Genomic DNA, 18,701 nt, shown 5'->3' on the forward strand with positions numbered 1-18,701 from the left:
GCTATAATGAGTGATTATAATGTCAGAGAGCAAAGATAAAGAGTCAGTCGGCTCCTGGTCTGAAGGAAAAGACAGAAAATCCACAGGCTGCTATTAGAACATCTAAGCTATGTACCCAAAAAAGGATTCCATATTTTTAATAAAGGCCAATTGAAAAGATGATTTTTACCTAAAAATAAGTACAATGCCATAATTAAAAAAAATTGCCCTCAAAGGTGTAAATAGCCTTTAACCTCTTGCGGACACATGACGTACCGGTACGTCATGTGTAGTTCCAATCACCGCCGCATGGCTGGCGGTGATCGGAAATGGGTGCCTTCTCAAATCATTGAGCAGGCACCCTGGGACAATAACCGGTGGGTCCTGTGACCCCCGTGTCAGCAATCGCAGCAAACCGCAGGTCAATTCAGACCTGCGATTTGCTGTGTTTCCGGGTTATTCGGGTCTCTGGGGACCCGATAACCCGGAACAGGATGGTGATCAGTGGTGTGATAATACACCACCAATCACCATCCTGCGATCCTGAGAGGTGATGGTGACATCACCTCTCAGGATCGTCTCTGTTTGGCTGCAGGGGCGGGTGGGCAGTTCATATTATTGCAGTGCTCCTCTCCTCCTCCTTTTGTGTCTGGGAGCCGAGGAGAGAGGAGCACTGCACGGATCTCCAGAGCCAGCACCCCAGCACCCCCTTCACCTTCACTTAAAGGTATTTAGGGAAAGGTTCGGGACAGATTCGGTTAGGCAGGGATATTCAGGGAAAGTTTAGGTTAGTTTAAAAAAATATATATAACGTTTTTGGTTGCATCCCCCTAATTCGGGTGTCTGGGGTCCACAGAACAGCTACGTGACCCTAGACCCCCTCCCCAGGGGTGCTGCAGCTTGCCCTCCTGCATATCTGCGTACGCTGACTGTGGTCAACACTCTTGGCGTCCGGCCACTGTTAGCGCATCGCACACCCCACCGCTGATCAACTTCGGACGGTTGATCAGTGAGTTTGAATTACAAAAAAAATAATAATCATTTTTTGGCCTTTTTTTTTTGGTCTGTTAGGTTTAGGGTAAGTCCGCGAACACTCGTGCCCCCACACACACGCACACTAAACAAAAAAATTCCACGCACGCACACACACACACACACTCCCCTATGGCCAGTAGGATGTTCTCGGCCAAGGAGGCATACGCCCAGCTTGCCTCCGAGTCCGAGAGCCCCAGTGAGGATGAGGATTACCCCACTTTCCTTTTGTTATCCGCATCCTCCTCATCATCTAGCGATGATTATGAGCCCCCAATGCGGCGGAGAAAGGGGACCGCCATGCTAGGGACCATGTGGCCCACACTAGCACAAGCAACTCTGGGGCTCGTACTAGTTTTCCAGCCCACCAGTTAAGTCCACCAGAGCCCCCTACCGGTGAACTTGCATGGTGTACCCCAGAGCATTTTGAGCCCGCGATTCCTGATTTTGTAGGCCAACCAGGAATCCAGATTTCCACAGTGGGCTTCACTGAATATGACTACTTTAGTCTTTTTTTTTCCTTGACCACTTTGTAAATCTGATGGTGGAGCAAACAAACCTGTACGCACAACAGTTCGTTGCTCAACACCCGGGCTCCTTTTTGGCTAGGGCCAGTGGCTGGACTCTGGCCAGTGCAGCGGAGATGAGGACCGCCTGTACAAAATCTGGCCGGTCATCGATCACTTTGGGGCCAAATTTCTGGAGGCCTATGTACCTGGAAGGGAAGTTGCGGTTGATGAGTCTCTCATTGCATTCAAGGGAAGACTCCTTTTCGGACAGTATGTTCCCTCTAAGTGGGCAAGGCATGGCGTGAAGCTGTACAAACTTTGTGAGAGTAACACCCCCACTCTGGGTGTTAGCGGGAAACTTGTGTGGGACCTTATGCACCCACTACTAGATAAGGGTTACCACCTGTACGTGGATAACTTTTATACTAGTATCCCCTTGTTCCAGTCCCTCGCCGCCAGATCCACATCTGCTTGTGGGACCGTGCGGAAAAATCAACGCAGCCTCCCTACCCACCCCCTCTAGGTACCTATCCCCAGGGGTGAGACCCGTGCCTTTACCAGTGGAAACCTGTAGCTGGTCAGATAAAAGGACAAGAGTGATGTCCTTGTACTGTCCACAATTCACGGTAACGGCATCACCCCTGTCCCTGTGCGAGTATCATCGACTACAATCGGTATATGGGAGGAGTGGATCTCTGTGATCAATTCCTCAATTCATATAACGCCATGCGCAAAACCAGGGCATGGTACAAAAAAGTTGCGGTCTACTTGGTACAGGTTGCCTTGTACAACACTTTTGTGCTGTCCCGGAGCGCTGGCAATACAGGGAAATTACTTCAGTTCTATGAGGCAATACTCAAGGACCTGATCTTTTCTGACCAGGGAAAGAGCAGGCCGGAGTACCTCGGGAACTGGAGGCGCCCGGATCGTCCCTGGCCAACAATGCTCGGGAACTGGAGGCGCCCGGATCGTCCCTGGCCAACACTTTCCAGGTGTGGCCACCATACTGGAAAGAAGGGAAGGACCCCAAAAAGGTGCAGAATGTGTCACAGGAGGGGAATACAGAAGGACACCACCACTCGGTGTGACACGTGCCCCGATCATCTGGGCCTCTGCATTATTGGTTGCTTCAGGGAGTACCACACTTCCATGGAGTACTAAATTTATATTCCCCTTCCCCAATTTAGCCACTGACAATCGGAGGGAAAAATAACTATGGTTCTCAGACTTGAGACACTAAAACAAAAAACGAATTATTTTTTTAAATATTATTAGGCATATTAGGTATCGCCGCATCCGTAAGAATCTGTTCTATAAAAATACCCCATGACTTAAACCTTCAGATGAACACGGGCAAAAAATTTAAATAAAAACGGTGCAAAAAAGTTACTTTTGTCACCTTACTTCACAAATAGTTTAATAGCAAGCGATCTAAAAGTCATTTTTCCCCCCAAAATAGTGCCAATAAAACCGTCCTCACATCCCTACCTAAGATAATCGGCTAAAAATAGAAAAATAACTGACTCTTAGACTATGGAGATACTAAAATGTTTTTTTTTTTTATAAAAGGATAATATAGTGTAAAACCTAAATAATTTAAAAAAAAATTAGACATATGAGGTATCGCTGCGTCCGTAAGAATCTGCTCTATAAAAATACTCTATGACCTAACCCCTCAGTTGAACACGGTCCAAAAAATAAAATAAAAACTGTGCCAAAACAGCTATTTTTTGGCAAATTTTCCACTTTAAACCGTTTTTTTTTCCAGTAACAAAGCAACGGTTAACAGCCAAACAAAACTTAATATTTATTACCATGATTCTGCTGTTTACAGAAACACCCCATATGTGGTCGTAAACTGCTCTATGATCAAACGGCAAGGAGCAGAAGGAAAGGAACGCCGTATGGTTTCTGGAAGACAGATTTTGATGACCTTTTTTTTTGGGCACCATATCCCATTTGTAGAACCCTTGATGCACCCCTATAGTAGAAACTGCATAATAGTGACCCTATCTAAGAAACTACACCCCTCAAGGTATTCAAAACTGATTTTAAAAACGTTATTAGCCCTTTAGGTGTTCCTCAACAGTTTATGGCAAAAGGAGATGACATTTCAGAATTTCTATTTTTGGTAACCTTGCCTCATAAAAATGTAATATAGAGCAACCAAAAATGATATGTACTCTAAAAATAGTCCCAACAAAACTGCCACCTTATCCCGTAGTTTCCAAAATGGGGTCACTTTTTTGGAGTTATGAAAGTTAGCCCAAAAATTAAAATTCTTAAATTTCATCTCCATTTGCCAATAACTCTTGTGGAACACCTAAAGGGTTAACGATGTTTGTAAAATCAGTTTTGAATACCTTGAGGGGTGTAGTTTCTTAGATGGGGTCACTTTTATGGAGTTTCTACTTTTGGGGTGCATCAGGGGGGCTTCAAATGGGACATGGTGTAAATAAACCAGGCCAGCAAAATCTGCCTTCCAAAAACCACACAGTGCACCTTTCCCTCTACACCCTACCATGTGCCCGTACAGTAGTTTATGGCCACATATGGGGTGTTTCTGCAAACTACAGAATCGGGGCAATAAATATTGAGTTTTGCTTTGCTGTTAACCCTTGCTTTGTTACTGGAAAAAATTGATTAAATGGAAAATTATCCCAAAAATTTAAATTCTTAAATTTAATTTCCATTTTCCAAATACTCTTGTGGTACACCTAAAGGGTTAACAACATTTATAAAATCAGTTTTGAATACCTTGAGGGGTGTAGTTTCTTAAATGGGGTCATTTTTAGGTGGTTTCTATTATGTAAGCCTCACAAAGTGACTTCAGACCTGAACTGGTCCTTTAAAAAGTGGGTTTTTGAAAATGTATTAAAAATTTCAAAATTTGCTTCTAAGTCTTGTAACATCCCCAAAAATAAAATCTCATTCCCCAAATGATCCAAACATAAAGTAGACATATGTGGAATGTAAAATAATAACTATTTTTGGAGGTATTACTATGTATTATAGAAGTAGAGAAATTGAAACTTAAAAATTTGCTAATTTTTCCAAATTTTTTGTAAATTTTGTATTTTTTTATAAATAAAAATTATTTTTTTTTACTCCATTTTACCAGTGTCATGAAGTACAATATATGACGAAAAAAACATTCTCAGAATGGCCTGGATAAGTCAAAGCGTTTTTAAAGTTATCACCGCATAAAGTGACACTGGTCAGATTTGCAAAGAAAACCTGGTCCTTAAGGTGAAAATGAGCCCGGTCCTTAAGGAGTTAAGTAAACGCATATCTTCAATATGGTAGAAACATAGCAACATATTGTAGCATAGAAGTACATTTAATAGAGGTACACATTTATACATTTATAGATACATTTTATTCTCTTTTCAAAGAAAAGTGAAATCAAATATTATTCTCTATACTATCAGCCTCCGGAAACTATTGAGCATAGTCTACGTGGTACTACAAAGTAATAGACTAGTCTACAAAGCCGTAAACATGTTTATACCTTCAATATCCTGGTTATGTCGATAAATCTTTTCTTTGTCTGGTCTTATTCCACTACGCCTGTGTGCCAGTGATGGATGATGATCATGAGTAGCCTCTTTCTGTGTCCAGTGATGAAGGTTTAACCTTGGAGCACGCAATTCAACAGGTTTTTCCTTTACAGATTCTTTCTGTATGACATATAATGATCATTAGTACTGTCCCTGCAGTACAGCAACTACGTATGTGCATTATGGGAGTACAGTATGTATCTCTATTCTATGTTTGCCATAAGCTTTCTTCATGTGAACTCTAAATATAACATCGATACAGAGCTAGCATATTGGTTTGGATTAGAATAGTGCAAAAGAACATGAAATATACATATACAGTATGTCCATGCAAGTCTACGACAATATCTGATACTTCAGATTAAAGTGGATTTACACTTAAAGGGAATCTGTCACCTATTTTGACCATTAAATGACGTAGTGGAGGGGGCGGCACCGTTCGGCAAGTATGTGGGAGGACATTTATTTCTTAGGAGGCGTGCTTCATTTGCATATCAGAAAAATCCCTTTTTAATAAGAATGAAAAGTTGAATAAAAGAAAGACACATGTAGGTAAGAAGGTACTTTATTGCACATTGCTATGTTAACGGTTTTATATGGTCAAAATAGGTGACAGATTCCCTTTAAAATTTTAAATGTGCCACCAAGGTAAAGATAAATGAGCAGCCTTTAGGTAAAGATATTTATTTTACTTACAGAGATATTAAAATTTTTCTAATATATTTGTGCTTCCTGAAGTCACTTTGACAATATGTGCAGCTGCAGCAAAATAGAAAAATGCCAGGATCTCTGCAAGTAATGACAATATAACTGCCAAACTTTAGCTACTATTCTACCTTGTGACTCAATGTATGGAAACCTATTTTGGTGGAAATCCTCTGATAGCACAGTTTGACATCATCTGTGTCAGCACACAGTCGTGGAATACTGGGGGCAAGCATGAGTGCCTATATTGAACATTTGTTAAAATAAAAGGAATAAATATTGCTCATATATAGAGTTGAGCGAACACCTGGATGTTCGGGTTCGAGAAGTTCGGCCGAACATCCCGGAAATGTTCGGGTTCGGGATCCGAACCCGATCCGAACTTCGTCCCGAACCCGAACCCCATTGAAGTCAATGGGGACCCGAACTTTTCGGCACTAAAAAGGCTGTAAAACAGCCCAGGAAAGAGCTAGAGGGCTGCAAAAGGCAGCAACATGTAGGTAAATCCCCTGCAAACAAATGTGGATAGGGAAATGAATTAAATTAAAAATTAAATAAATAAAAATTAACCAAAATCAATTGGAGAGAGGTTCCATAGCAGAGAATCTGGCTTCCCGTCACCCACCACTGGAACAGTCCATTCTCAGATATTTAGGCCCCGGCACCCAGGCAGAGGAGAGAGGTCCCGTAACAGAGAATCTGTCTTCATGTCAGCAGAGAATTAGTCTGCATGTCATAGCAGAGAATGAGGCTTCACGTCAGCCACCACTGCAACAGTCCATTGGCATATATTTAGGCCCAGCACCCAGGCAGAGGAGGGAGGTCCCGTAACAGAGAATCTGTCTTCATGTCAGCAGAGAATTAGTCTGCATGTCATAGCAGAGAATGAGGCTTCACGTCAGCCACCACTGCAACAGTCCATTGGCATATATTTAGGCCCAGCACACACACAGGCAGAGGAGAGAGGTCCCGTAACAGAGAATCTGGCTTCATGTCAGCAGAGAATCAGTCTGCATGTCATAGCAGAGAATGAGGCTTCACGTCAGCCACCACTGCAACAGTCCATTGGCATATATTTAGGCCCAGCACACACACAGGCAGAGGAGAGAGGTCCCGTAACAGAGGATCTGGCTTCATGTCAGCAGAGAATCAGTCTGCATGTCATAGCAGAGAATCAGGCTTCACGTCAGCCACCACTGCAACAGTCCATTGTCATAAATTTAGGCCCAGCACCCAGGCAGAGGAGAGAGGTCCCGTAACAGACAATCTGGCTTCATGTCAGCAGAGAATTAGTCTGCATGTCATAGCAGAGAATGAGGCTTCACGTCAGCCACCACTGCAACAGTCCATTGGCATATATTTAGGCCTAGCACACAGGCAGAGGAGAGAGGTCCCGTAACAGACAATCTGGCTTCATGTCAGCAGAGAATCAGTCTGCATGTCATAGCAGAGAATGAGGCTTCACGTCACCCACCACTGCAACAGTCCATTGGCATATATTTAGGCCTAGCACACAGGCAGAGCAGAGAGGTCCCGTAACAGACGATCTGGCTTCATGTCAGCAGAGAATCAGTCTGCATGTCATAGCAGAGAATGAGGCTTCACGTCAGCCACCACTGCAACAGTCCATTGGCATATATTTAGGCCCAGCACCCAGGCAGAGGAGGGAGGTCCCGTAACAGAGAATCTGTCTTCATGTCAGCAGAGAATTAGTCTGCATGTCATAGCAGAGAATCAGGCTTCACGTCACCCACCACTGCAACAGTCCATTGGCATATATTTAGGCCCAGCACCCAGGCAGAGGAGGGAGGTCCCGTAACAGAGAATCTGTCTTCATGTCAGCAGAGAATTAGTCTGCATGTCATAGCAGAGAATGAGGCTTCACGTCAGCCACCACTGCAACAGTCCATTGGCATATATTTAGGCCCAGCACACACACAGGCAGAGGAGAGAGGTCCCGTAACAGACAATCTGGCTTCATGTCAGCAGAGAATTAGTCTGCATGTCATAGCAGAGAATGAGGCTTCACGTCACCCACCACTGCAACAGTCCATTGGCATATATTTAGGCCCAGCACCCAGGCAGAGGAGGGAGGTCCCGTAACAGAGAATCTGTCTTCATGTCAGCAGAGAATTAGTCTGCATGTCATAGCAGAGAATGAGGCTTCACGTCACCCACCACTGCAACAGTCCATTGGCATATATTTAGGCCTAGCACACAGGCAGAGCAGAGAGGTCCCGTAACAGACAATCTGGCTTCATGACAGCAGAGAATCAGTCTGCATGTCATAGCAGAGAATGAGGCTTCACGTCACCCACCACTGCAACAGTCCATTGGCATATATTTAGGCCTAGCACACAGGCAGAGCAGAGAGGTCCCGTAACAGACGATCTGGCTTCATGTCAGCAGAGAATCAGTCTGCATGTCATAGCAGAGAATGAGGCTTCACGTCAGCCACCACTGCAACAGTCCATTGGCATATATTTAGGCCCAGCACCCAGGCAGAGGAGGGAGGTCCCGTAACAGAGAATCTGTCTTCATGTCAGCAGAGAATTAGTCTGCATGTCATAGCAGAGAATGAGGCTTCAAGTCAGCCACCACTGCAACAGTCCATTGGCATATATTTAGGCCCAGCACACACACAGGCAGAGGAGAGAGGTCCCGTAACAGAGAATCTGTCTTCATGTCAGCAGAGAATTAGTCTGCATGTCATAGCAGAGAATCAGGCTTCACGTCACCCACCACTGCAACAGTCCATTGGCATATATTTAGGCCCAGCACCCAGGCAGAGGAGGGAGGTCCCGTAACAGAGAATCTGTCTTCATGTCAGCAGAGAATTAGTCTGCATGTCATAGCAGAGAATGAGGCTTCACGTCAGCCACCACTGCAACAGTCCATTGGCATATATTTAGGCCCAGCACACACACAGGCAGAGGAGAGAGGTCCCGTAACAGACAATCTGGCTTCATGTCAGCAGAGAATTAGTCTGCATGTCATAGCAGAGAATGAGGCTTCACGTCACCCACCACTGCAACAGTCCATTGGCATATATTTAGGCCCAGCACCCAGGCAGAGGAGGGAGGTCCCGTAACAGAGAATCTGTCTTCATGTCAGCAGAGAATTAGTCTGCATGTCATAGCAGAGAATGAGGCTTCACGTCACCCACCACTGCAACAGTCCATTGGCATATATTTAGGCCTAGCACACAGGCAGAGCAGAGAGGTCCCGTAACAGACAATCTGGCTTCATGACAGCAGAGAATCAGTCTGCATGTCATAGCAGAGAATGAGGCTTCACGTCACCCACCACTGCAACAGTCCATTGGCATATATTTAGGCCTAGCACACAGGCAGAGCAGAGAGGTCCCGTAACAGACGATCTGGCTTCATGTCAGCAGAGAATCAGTCTGCATGTCATAGCAGAGAATGAGGCTTCACGTCAGCCACCACTGCAACAGTCCATTGGCATATATTTAGGCCCAGCACCCAGGCAGAGGAGGGAGGTCCCGTAACAGAGAATCTGTCTTCATGTCAGCAGAGAATTAGTCTGCATGTCATAGCAGAGAATGAGGCTTCACGTCAGCCACCACTGCAACAGTCCATTGGCATATATTTAGGCCCAGCACACACACAGGCAGAGGAGAGAGGTCCCGTAACAGAGAATCTGTCTTCATGTCAGCAGAGAATTAGTCTGCATGTCATAGCAGAGAATCAGGCTTCACGTCACCCACCACTGCAACAGTCCATTGGCATATATTTAGGCCCAGCACCCAGGCAGAGGAGGGAGGTCCCGTAACAGAGAATCTGGCTTCATGTCAGCAGAGAATTAGTCTGCATGTCATAGCAGAGAATGAGGCTTCACGTCAGCCACCACTGCAACAGTCCATTGGCATATATTTAGGCCCAGCACACACACAGGCAGAGGAGAGAGGTCCCGTAACAGAGAATCTGTCTTCATGTCAGCAGAGAATTAGTCTGCATGTCATAGCAGAGAATGAGGCTTCACGTCAGCCACCACTGCAACAGTCCATTGGCATATATTTAGGCCCAGCACACACACAGGCAGAGGAGAGAGGTCCCGTAACAGACAATCTGGCTTCATGTCAGCAGAGAATTAGTCTGCATGTCATAGCAGAGAATGAGGCTTCACGTCACCCACCACTGCAACAGTCCATTGGCATATATTTAGGCCCAGCACCCAGGCAGAGGAGGGAGGTCCCGTAACAGAGAATCTGTCTTCATGTCAGCAGAGAATTAGTCTGCATGTCATAGCAGAGAATGAGGCTTCACGTCAGCCACCACTGCAACAGTCCATTGGCATATATTTAGGCCCAGCACACACACAGGCAGAGGAGAGAGGTCCCGTAACAGAGGATCTGGCTTCATGTCAGCAGAGAATCAGTCTGCATGTCATAGCAGAGAATCAGGCTTCACGTCAGCCACCACTGCAACAGTCCATTGGCATATATTTAGGCCTAGCACACAGGCAGAGGAGAGAGGTCCCGTAACAGACAATCTGGCTTCATGTCAGCAGAGAATCAGTCTGCATGTCATAGCAGAGAATGAGGCTTCACGTCAGCCACCACTGCAACAGTCCATTGTCATAAATTTAGGCCCAGCACCCAGGCAGAGGAGGGAGGTCCCGTAACAGACAATCTGGCTTCATGTCAGCAGAGAATTAGTCTGCATGTCATAGCAGAGAATCAGGCTTCATGTCAGCCACCACTGCAACAGTCCATTGGCATATATTTAGGCCTAGCACACAGGCAGAGGAGAGGTTCATTCAACTTTGGGTAGCATCGCAATATAATGGTAAAATGAAAATAAAAATAGGATTGAATGAGGAAGTGCCCTGGAGTCCAATAATATATGGTTATGGGGAGGTAGTTAATGTCTAATCTGGACAAGGGACGGACAGGTCCTGTGGGATCCATGCCTGGTTCATTTTTATGAACGTCAGCTTGTCCACATTGGCTGTAGACAGGCGGCTGCGTTTGTCTGTAATGACGCCCCCTGCCATGCTGAATACACGTTCAGACAAAACGCTGGCTGCCGGGCAGGCCAGCACCTCCAAGGCATAAAAGGCTAGCTCCGGCCACGTGGACAATTTAGAGACCCAGAAGTTGAATGGGGCCGAACCATCAGTCAGTACGTGGAGGGGTGTGCACACGTACTGTTCCACCATGTTAGTGAAATGTTGCCTCCTGCTAACACGTTGCGTATCAGGTGGTGGTGCAGTTAGCTGTGGCGTGTTGACAAAAGTTTTCCACATCTCTGCCATGCTAACCCTGCCCTCAGAGGAGCTGGCCGTGACACAGCTGCCTTGGCGACCTCTTTCTCCTCCTCTGCCTTGGCCTTGGGCTTCCACTTGTTCCCCTGTGACATTTGGGAATGCTCTCAGTAGCGCGTCTACCAACGTGCGCTTGTACTCGCGCATCTTCCTATCACGCTCCAGTGCAGGAAGTAAGGTGGGCACATTGTCTTTGTAGCGTGGATCCAGCAGGGTGGCAACCCAGTAGTCCGCACAGGTTAAAATGTGGGCAACTCTGCTGTCGTTGCGCAGGCACTGCAGCATGTAGTCGCTCATGTGTGCCAGGCTGCCCAGGGATAAGGACAAGCTGTCCTCTGTGGGAGGCGTATCGTCATCGTCCTGCCTTTCCCCCCAGCCACGCACCAGTGATGGACCCGAGCTGCGTTGGGTGCCACCCCGCTGTGACCATGCTTCATCCTCATCCTCCTCCACCTCCTCCTCATCCTCGTCCTCCTCGTCCTCCAGTAGTGGGCCCTGGCTGGCCACATTTGTACCTGGCCTCTGCTGTTGCCAAAAACCTCCCTCTGAGTCACTTCGAAGAGACTGGCCTGAAAGTGCTAAAAATGACCCCTCTTCCTCCTCCTCCTCCTCCTCCTCCTGGGCCACCTCCTCTTCCATCATCGCCCTAAGTGTTTTCTCAAGGAGACATAGAAGTGGTATTGTAACGCTGATAACGGTGTCATCGCCACTGGCCATGTTGGTGGAGTACTCGAAACAGCGCAACAGGGCACACAGGTCTCGCATGGAGGCCCAGTCATTGGTGGTGAAGTGGTGCTGTTCTGTAGTGCGACTGACCCGTGCGTGCTGCAGCTGAAACTCCACTATGGCCTGCTGCTGCTCGCACAGTCTGTCCAGCATGTGCAAGGTGGAGTTCCACCTGGTGGGCACGTCGCATATGAGGCGGTGAGCGGGAAGGCCGAAGTTACGCTGTAGCGCAGACAGGCGAGCAGCAGCAGGATGTGAACGCCGGAAGCGCGAACAGACGGCCCGCACTTTATGCAGCAGCTCTGACATGTCGGGGTAGTTGTGAATGAACTTCTGCACCACCAAATTCAGCACATGCGCCAAGCAAGGGATGTGCGTCAAATTGGCTAGTCCCAGAGCTGCAACGAGATTTCGCCCATTATCACACACCACCAGGCCGGGCTTGAGGCTCACCGGCAGCAACCACTCGTCGGTCTGTTGTTCTATACCCCGCCACAACTCCTGTGCGGTGTGGGGCCTGTCCCCCAAACATATGAGTTTCAGAATGGCCTGCTGACGTTTACCCCGGGCTGTGCTGAAGTTGGTGGTGAAGGTGTGTGGCTGACTGGATGAGCAGGTGGAAGAAGAGGAGGAGGAAGCCGAGAAGGAGGAGGTGGCAACAGGAGGCAAAGAATGTTGCCCTGCGATCCTTGGCGGCGGAAGGACGTGCGCCAAACAGCTCTCCGCCTGGGGCCCAGCTGCCACTACATTTACCCAGTGTGCAGTTAGGGAGATATAGCGTCCCTGGCCGTGCTTACTGGTCCACGTATCTGTGGTTAGGTGGACCTTGCCACAGATGGCGTTGCGCAGTGCACACTTGATTTTATCGGATACTTGGTTGTGCAGGGAAGGCACGGCTCTCTTGGAGAAGTAGTGCCGGCTGGGAACAACATACTGTGGGACAGCAAGCGACATGAGCTGTTTGAAGCTGTCTGTGTCCACCAGCCTAAATGACAGCATTTCATAGGCCAGTAGTTTAGAAATGCTGGCATTCAGGGCCAGGGATCGAGGGTGGCTAGGTGGGAATTTACGCTTTCTATCAAATGTTTGTGAGATGGAGAGCTGAACGCTGGCGTGTGACATGGTTGAGACGCTTGGTGACGGAGGTGGTGGTGGTGGTGTTGGTGGTACATCCCCTGTTTGCTGGGCGGCAGGTGCCAACGTTCCTCCAGAGGCGGAGGAAGAGGCCGAGGCGGCAGCAGCAGAAGAGGCCGAGGCGGCAGCAGCAGAAGAGGTAGCAGGGGGAGCCTGAGTTACTTCCTTGGTTTTAAGGTGTTTACTCCATTGCAGTTCATGCTTTGCATGCAGGTGCCTGGTCATGCAGGTTGTGCTCAGGTTCAGAACGTTAATGCCTCGCTTCAGGCTCTGATGGCACAGCGTGCAAACCACTCGGGTCTTGTCGTCAGCACATTGTTTGAAGAAGTGCCATGCCAGGGAACTCCTTGAAGCTGCCTTTGGGGTGCTCGGTCCCAGATGGCGGCGGTCAGTAGCAGGCGGAGTCTCTTGGCGGCGGGTGTTCTGCTTTTGCCCACTGCTCCCTCTTTTGCTACGCTGTTGGCTCGGTCTCACCACTGCCTCTTCCTCCGAACTGTGAAAGTCAGTGGCACGACCTTCATTCCATGTGGGGTCTAGGACCTCATCGTCCCCTGCATCGTCTTCCACCCAGTCTTGATCCCTGACCTCCTGTTCAGTCTGCACACTGCAGAAAGACGCAGCAGTTGGCACCTGTGTTTCGTCATCATCAGAGACATGCTGAGGTGGTATTCCCATGTCCTCATCATCAGGAAACATAAGTGGTTGTGCGTCAGTGCATTCTATGTCTTTCACCGCTGGGGAAGGGCTAGGTGGATGCCCTTGGGAAACCCTGCCAGCGGAGTCTTCAAACAGCATAAGAGACTGCTGCATAACTTGAGGCTGAGACAGTTTCCCTGGTATGCATGGGGGTGATGTGACAGACTGATGGGGTTGGTTTTCAGGCGCCATCTGTGCGCTTTCTGCAGAAGACTGGGTGGGAGATAATGTGAACGTGCTGGATCCACTGTCGGCCACCCAATTGACTAATGCCTGTACCTGCTCAGGCCTTACCATCCTTAGAACGGCATTGGGCCCCACCATATATCGCTGTAAATTCTGGCGGCTACTGGGACCTGAGGTAGTTGGTACACTAGGACGTGTGGATGTGGCAGAACGGCCACGTCCTCTCCCAGCACCAGAGGGTCCACTAACACCACCACGACCATGTCCACGTCCGCGTCCCTTACTAGATGTTTTTCTCATTGTTATGGTTCACCACAACAACAAATATATTATTTGGCCCAATGTATTGTATTCAAATTCAGCGGGATATAAATTTGAGGCCTAGTATTTAGGCGCTGGGTGACCGGTATGGATTTAGTGACAGAATTAGACTTGGAAATGCACAGAAGCGTGTGTGTGAAGTTATTCTGAATGACCCTATGTGCACCTTGAATATTATATACCCTTTTAGGGATAGATTTCAAATAGCTCTGATATAGCAGAAACCACTAAATTATGAAATTGCTAAATTGGGAATTGTATTTCAACCCAGAACAAGAAATGTGCTTGAACGGACACTAAATAACTCGCCCAGCTACAGCACTAGGGACAGATTTAGCTGGATATAAATTTGAGGCCTAGTATTTAGGCGCTGGGTGACCGGTATGGATTTAGTGACAGAATTAGACTTGGAAATGCACAGAAGCGTGTGTGTGAAGTTATTCTGAATGACCCTATGTGCACCTTGAATATTATATACCCTTTTAGGGATAGATTTCAAATAGCTCTGATATAGCAGAAACCACTAAATTATGAAATTGCTAAATTGGGAATTGTATTTCAACCCAGAACAAAAAATGTGCTTTGACGGACACTAAATAACTTTCCCAGCCACAACAGGACAGCGTTAACGAGAGATTTAGCAGGATATAAATTTGAGGCCTAGTATTTAGGCGCTGGGTGACAGGTATGGGTTTAGTGACAGAATTAGACTTGGAAATACACAGTAGCGGGTGTGTGTGAAGTTATTCTGAATGACCCAATGTGCACCTTGAATATTATATACCCTTTTAGGGATAGATTTCAAATAGCTCTGATATAGCAGAAACCACTAAATTATGAAATTGCTAAATTGGGAATTGTATTTCAACCCAGAACAAGAAATGTGCTTGAACGGACACTAAATAACTCGCCCAGCTACAGCACTAAGGACAGATTTAGCGGGATATAAATTTGAGACCTAGTATTTAGGCGCTGGGTGACAGGTATGGGTTTAGTGCCAGAATTAGACTTGGAAATACACAGTAGCGGGTGTGTGTGAAGTTATTCTGAATGACCCAATGTGCACCTTGAATATTATATACCCTTTTAGGGATAGATTTCAAATAGCTCTGATATAGCAGAAACCACTAAATTATGAAATTGCTAAATTGGGAATTGTATTTCAACCCAGAACAAGAAATGTGCTTGAACGGACACTAAATAACTCGCCCAGCTACAGCACTAAGGACAGATTTAGCGGGATATAAATTTGAGGCCTAGTATTTAGGCGCTGGGTGACAGGTATGGGTTTAGTGCCAGAATTAGACTTGGAAATACACAGTAGCGGGTGTGTGTGAAGTTATTCTGAATGACCCAATGTGCACCTTGAATATTATATACCCTTTTAGGGATAGATTTCAAATAGCTCTGATATAGCAGAAACCACTAAATTATGAAATTGCTAAATTGGGAATTGTATTTCAACCCAGAACAAGAAATGTGCTTGAACGGACACTAAATAACTCGCCCAGCTACAGCACTAAGGACAGATTTAGCGGGATATAAATTTGAGGCCTAGTATTTAGGCGCTGGGTGACAGGTATGGGTTTAGTGCCAGAATTAGACTTGGAAATACACAGTAGCGGGTGTGTGTGAAGTTATTCTGAATGACCCAATGTGCACCTTGAATATTATATACCCTTTTAGGGATAGATTTCAAATAGCTCTGATATAGCAGAAACCACTAAATTATGAAATTGCTAAATTGGGAATTGTATTTCAACCCAGAACAAGAAATGTGCTTGAACGGACACTAAATAACTCGCCCAGCTACAGCACTAAGGACAGATTTAGCGGGATATAAATTTGAGGCCTAGTATTTAGGCGCTGGGTGACAGGTATGGGTTTAGTGCCAGAATTAGACTTGGAAATACACAGTAGCGGGTGTGTGTGAAGTTATTCTGAATGACCCAATGTGCACCTTGAATATTATATACCCTTTTAGGGATAGATTTCAAATAGCTCTGATATAGCAGAAACCACTAAATTATGAAATTGCTAAATTGGGAATTGTATTTCAACCCAGAACAAGAAATGTGCTTGAACGGACACTAAATAACTCGCCCAGCTACAGCACTAAGGACAGATTTAGCGGGATATAAATTTGAGGCCTAGTATTTAGGCGCTGGGTGACAGGTATGGGTTTAGTGCCAGAATTAGACTTGGAAATACACAGTAGCGGGTGTGTGTGAAGTTATTCTGAATGACCCAATGTGCACCTTGAATATTATATACCCTTTTAGGGATAGATTTCAAATAGCTCTGATATAGCAGAAACCACTAAATTATGAAATTGCTAAATTGGGAATTGTATTTCAACCCAGAACAAGAAATGTGCTTGAACGGACACTAAATAACTCGCCCAGCTACAGCACTAAGGACAGATTTAGCGGGATATAAATTTGAGGCCTAGTATTTAGGCGCTGGGTGACAGGTATGGGTTTAGTGCCAGAATTAGACTTGGAAATACACAGTAGCGGGTGTGTGTGAAGTTATTCTGAATGACCCAATGTGCACCTTGAATATTATATACCCTTTTAGGGATAGATTTCAAATAGCTCTGATATAGCAGAAACCACTAAATTATGAAATTGCTAAATTGGGAATTGTATTTCAACCCAGAACAAGAAATGTGCTTGAACGGACACTAAATAACTCGCCCAGCTACAGCACTAGGGACAGATTTAGCTGGATATAAATTTGAGGCCTAGTATTTAGGCGCTGCGTGACAGGTATGGGTTTAGTGACAGAATTAGACTTGGAAATACACAGTAGCGGGTGTGTGTGAAGTTATTCTGAATGACCCAATGTGCACCTTGAATATTATATACCCTTTTAGGGATAGATTTCAAATAGCTCTGATATAGCAGAAACCACTAAATTATGAAATTGCTAAATTGGGAATTGTATTTCAACCCAGAACAAGAAATGTGCTTGAACGGACACTAAATAACTCGCCCAGCTACAGCACTAGGGACAGATTTAGCTGGATATAAATTTGAGGCCTAGTATTTAGGCGCTGGGTGACCGGTATGGATTTAGTGACAGAATTAGACTGGGATATGGCCAAAAAATAAACAGACTATTGCTGGTTAAATGCACTTGGTGTGACAGCTTCACCCTGATGTAGGCTTTAGCCAAAAAACAACCACACCATTGAGGGTTAAATGCACTTGGTGACAGGCGCAGCTTGCCCCTGATTTAGTATATGGCCAAAAAATGAACAGACTATTGCTGGTTAAATGCACTTGGTGTGACAGCTTCACCCTGATGTAGGCTTTAGCCAAAAAACAACCACACCATTGAGGGTTAAATGCACTTGGTGACAGGCGCAGCTTGCCCCTGATTTTGTATATGGCCAAAAAATGAACAGACTATTGCTGGTTAAATGCACTTGGTGTGACAGCTTCACCCTGATGTAGGCTTTAGCCAAAAAACAACCACACCATTGAGGGTTAAATGCACTTGGTCGCAGCTTGTGCTGGCGCACCACAAGACACAAAATGGCCGCCGATCACCCCAGAAAAATGTGACTGACAAACGGTCTGTGCAGCCTAAAAACAGTGAGCAATTGAGGATCAGCAGCTCAATGATCCACAGCTGCAGATCGATCAGTTAATCAAGTCCTTTGGAGGAGTTAATCTGCCTAATCTCGCCCTACTGTCGCAGCCGCAACCTCTCCCTACGCTAATCAGAGCAGAGTGACGGGCGGCGCTATGTGACTCCAGCTTAAATAGAGGCTGGGTCACATGGTGCTCTGGCCAATCACAGCCATGCCAATAGTAGGCATGGCTGTGATGGCCTCTTGGGGCAAGTAGTATGACGCTTGTTGATTGGCTGCTTTGCAGCCTTTCAAAAAGCGCCAAGAAAGCGTCACAAAAGCGCGAAGAAAGCGACGAACACCGAACCCGAACCCGGACTTTTACGAAAATGTCCGGGTTCGGGTCCGTGTCACGGACACCCCAAAATTCGGTACGAACCCGAACTATACAGTTCGAGTTCGCTCATCCCTACTCATATACCATTATGCAATTAATAGTGATGTACACGTTCACTAATGGGGCTCAAGGGGTACTGTTTCTCCTTGCAGACAGCTTCAGAGCTGATATGCAGATTTGGTCCCTTCCTTTTGAAACAAAGTTGTCTTTATAGTGGAGGTAGCTAACCTGTAGTGAATATCAGACCTTTGCACGTTGTAATGCCTGTGAAAAGGTCAGACAATACCTATAGGTTACCTGCTTCCTGTATCTACTAATAGCTTAATAGGCTAATATCTCAACGCAAGGGCCCAGATTTACTAATCCTAAAGATGGTGTAAGCTTACACAGGCAGTCTAGACCTGCACCAGATTTATCATAGGAGTAGGGCTGGATGATATATGGGGTGCAGGTAGGATTGCCACCCAGTCGGTAACTCACCGACCAAGGCGGTAATTTTTTTTTGCCATCCTGATTATTATTGCCAGTATTGCTATATGGACGCAGTGGCGTAGCTATAGAGGTCGCAGCAGTCGCAATTGCGACCG

At 46.2% G+C, this 18,701-nt stretch overlaps 1 protein-coding gene across 3 annotated transcripts in view; it reads right to left on the reverse strand.

The window, feature by feature from the left end:
* The window catches only part of RGS14 (regulator of G protein signaling 14), a 200,798-nt gene that overhangs the window by 14,035 nt on the left and 168,062 nt on the right, over positions 1-18,701 (reverse strand). For all 3 annotated transcript variants that reach the window (XM_044280805.1, XM_044280804.1, XM_044280803.1), the window contains one exon: positions 5,032-5,200. In XM_044280805.1, the coding sequence (XP_044136740.1) occupies positions 5,032-5,200 (169 nt within the window). The remainder of the gene's footprint in view (positions 1-5,031; positions 5,201-18,701) is intronic.

Source organism: Bufo gargarizans, chromosome 2 (assembly GCF_014858855.1).
Source record: "Bufo gargarizans isolate SCDJY-AF-19 chromosome 2, ASM1485885v1, whole genome shotgun sequence".
Lineage (NCBI taxonomy): Eukaryota > Metazoa > Chordata > Amphibia > Anura > Bufonidae > Bufo > Bufo gargarizans.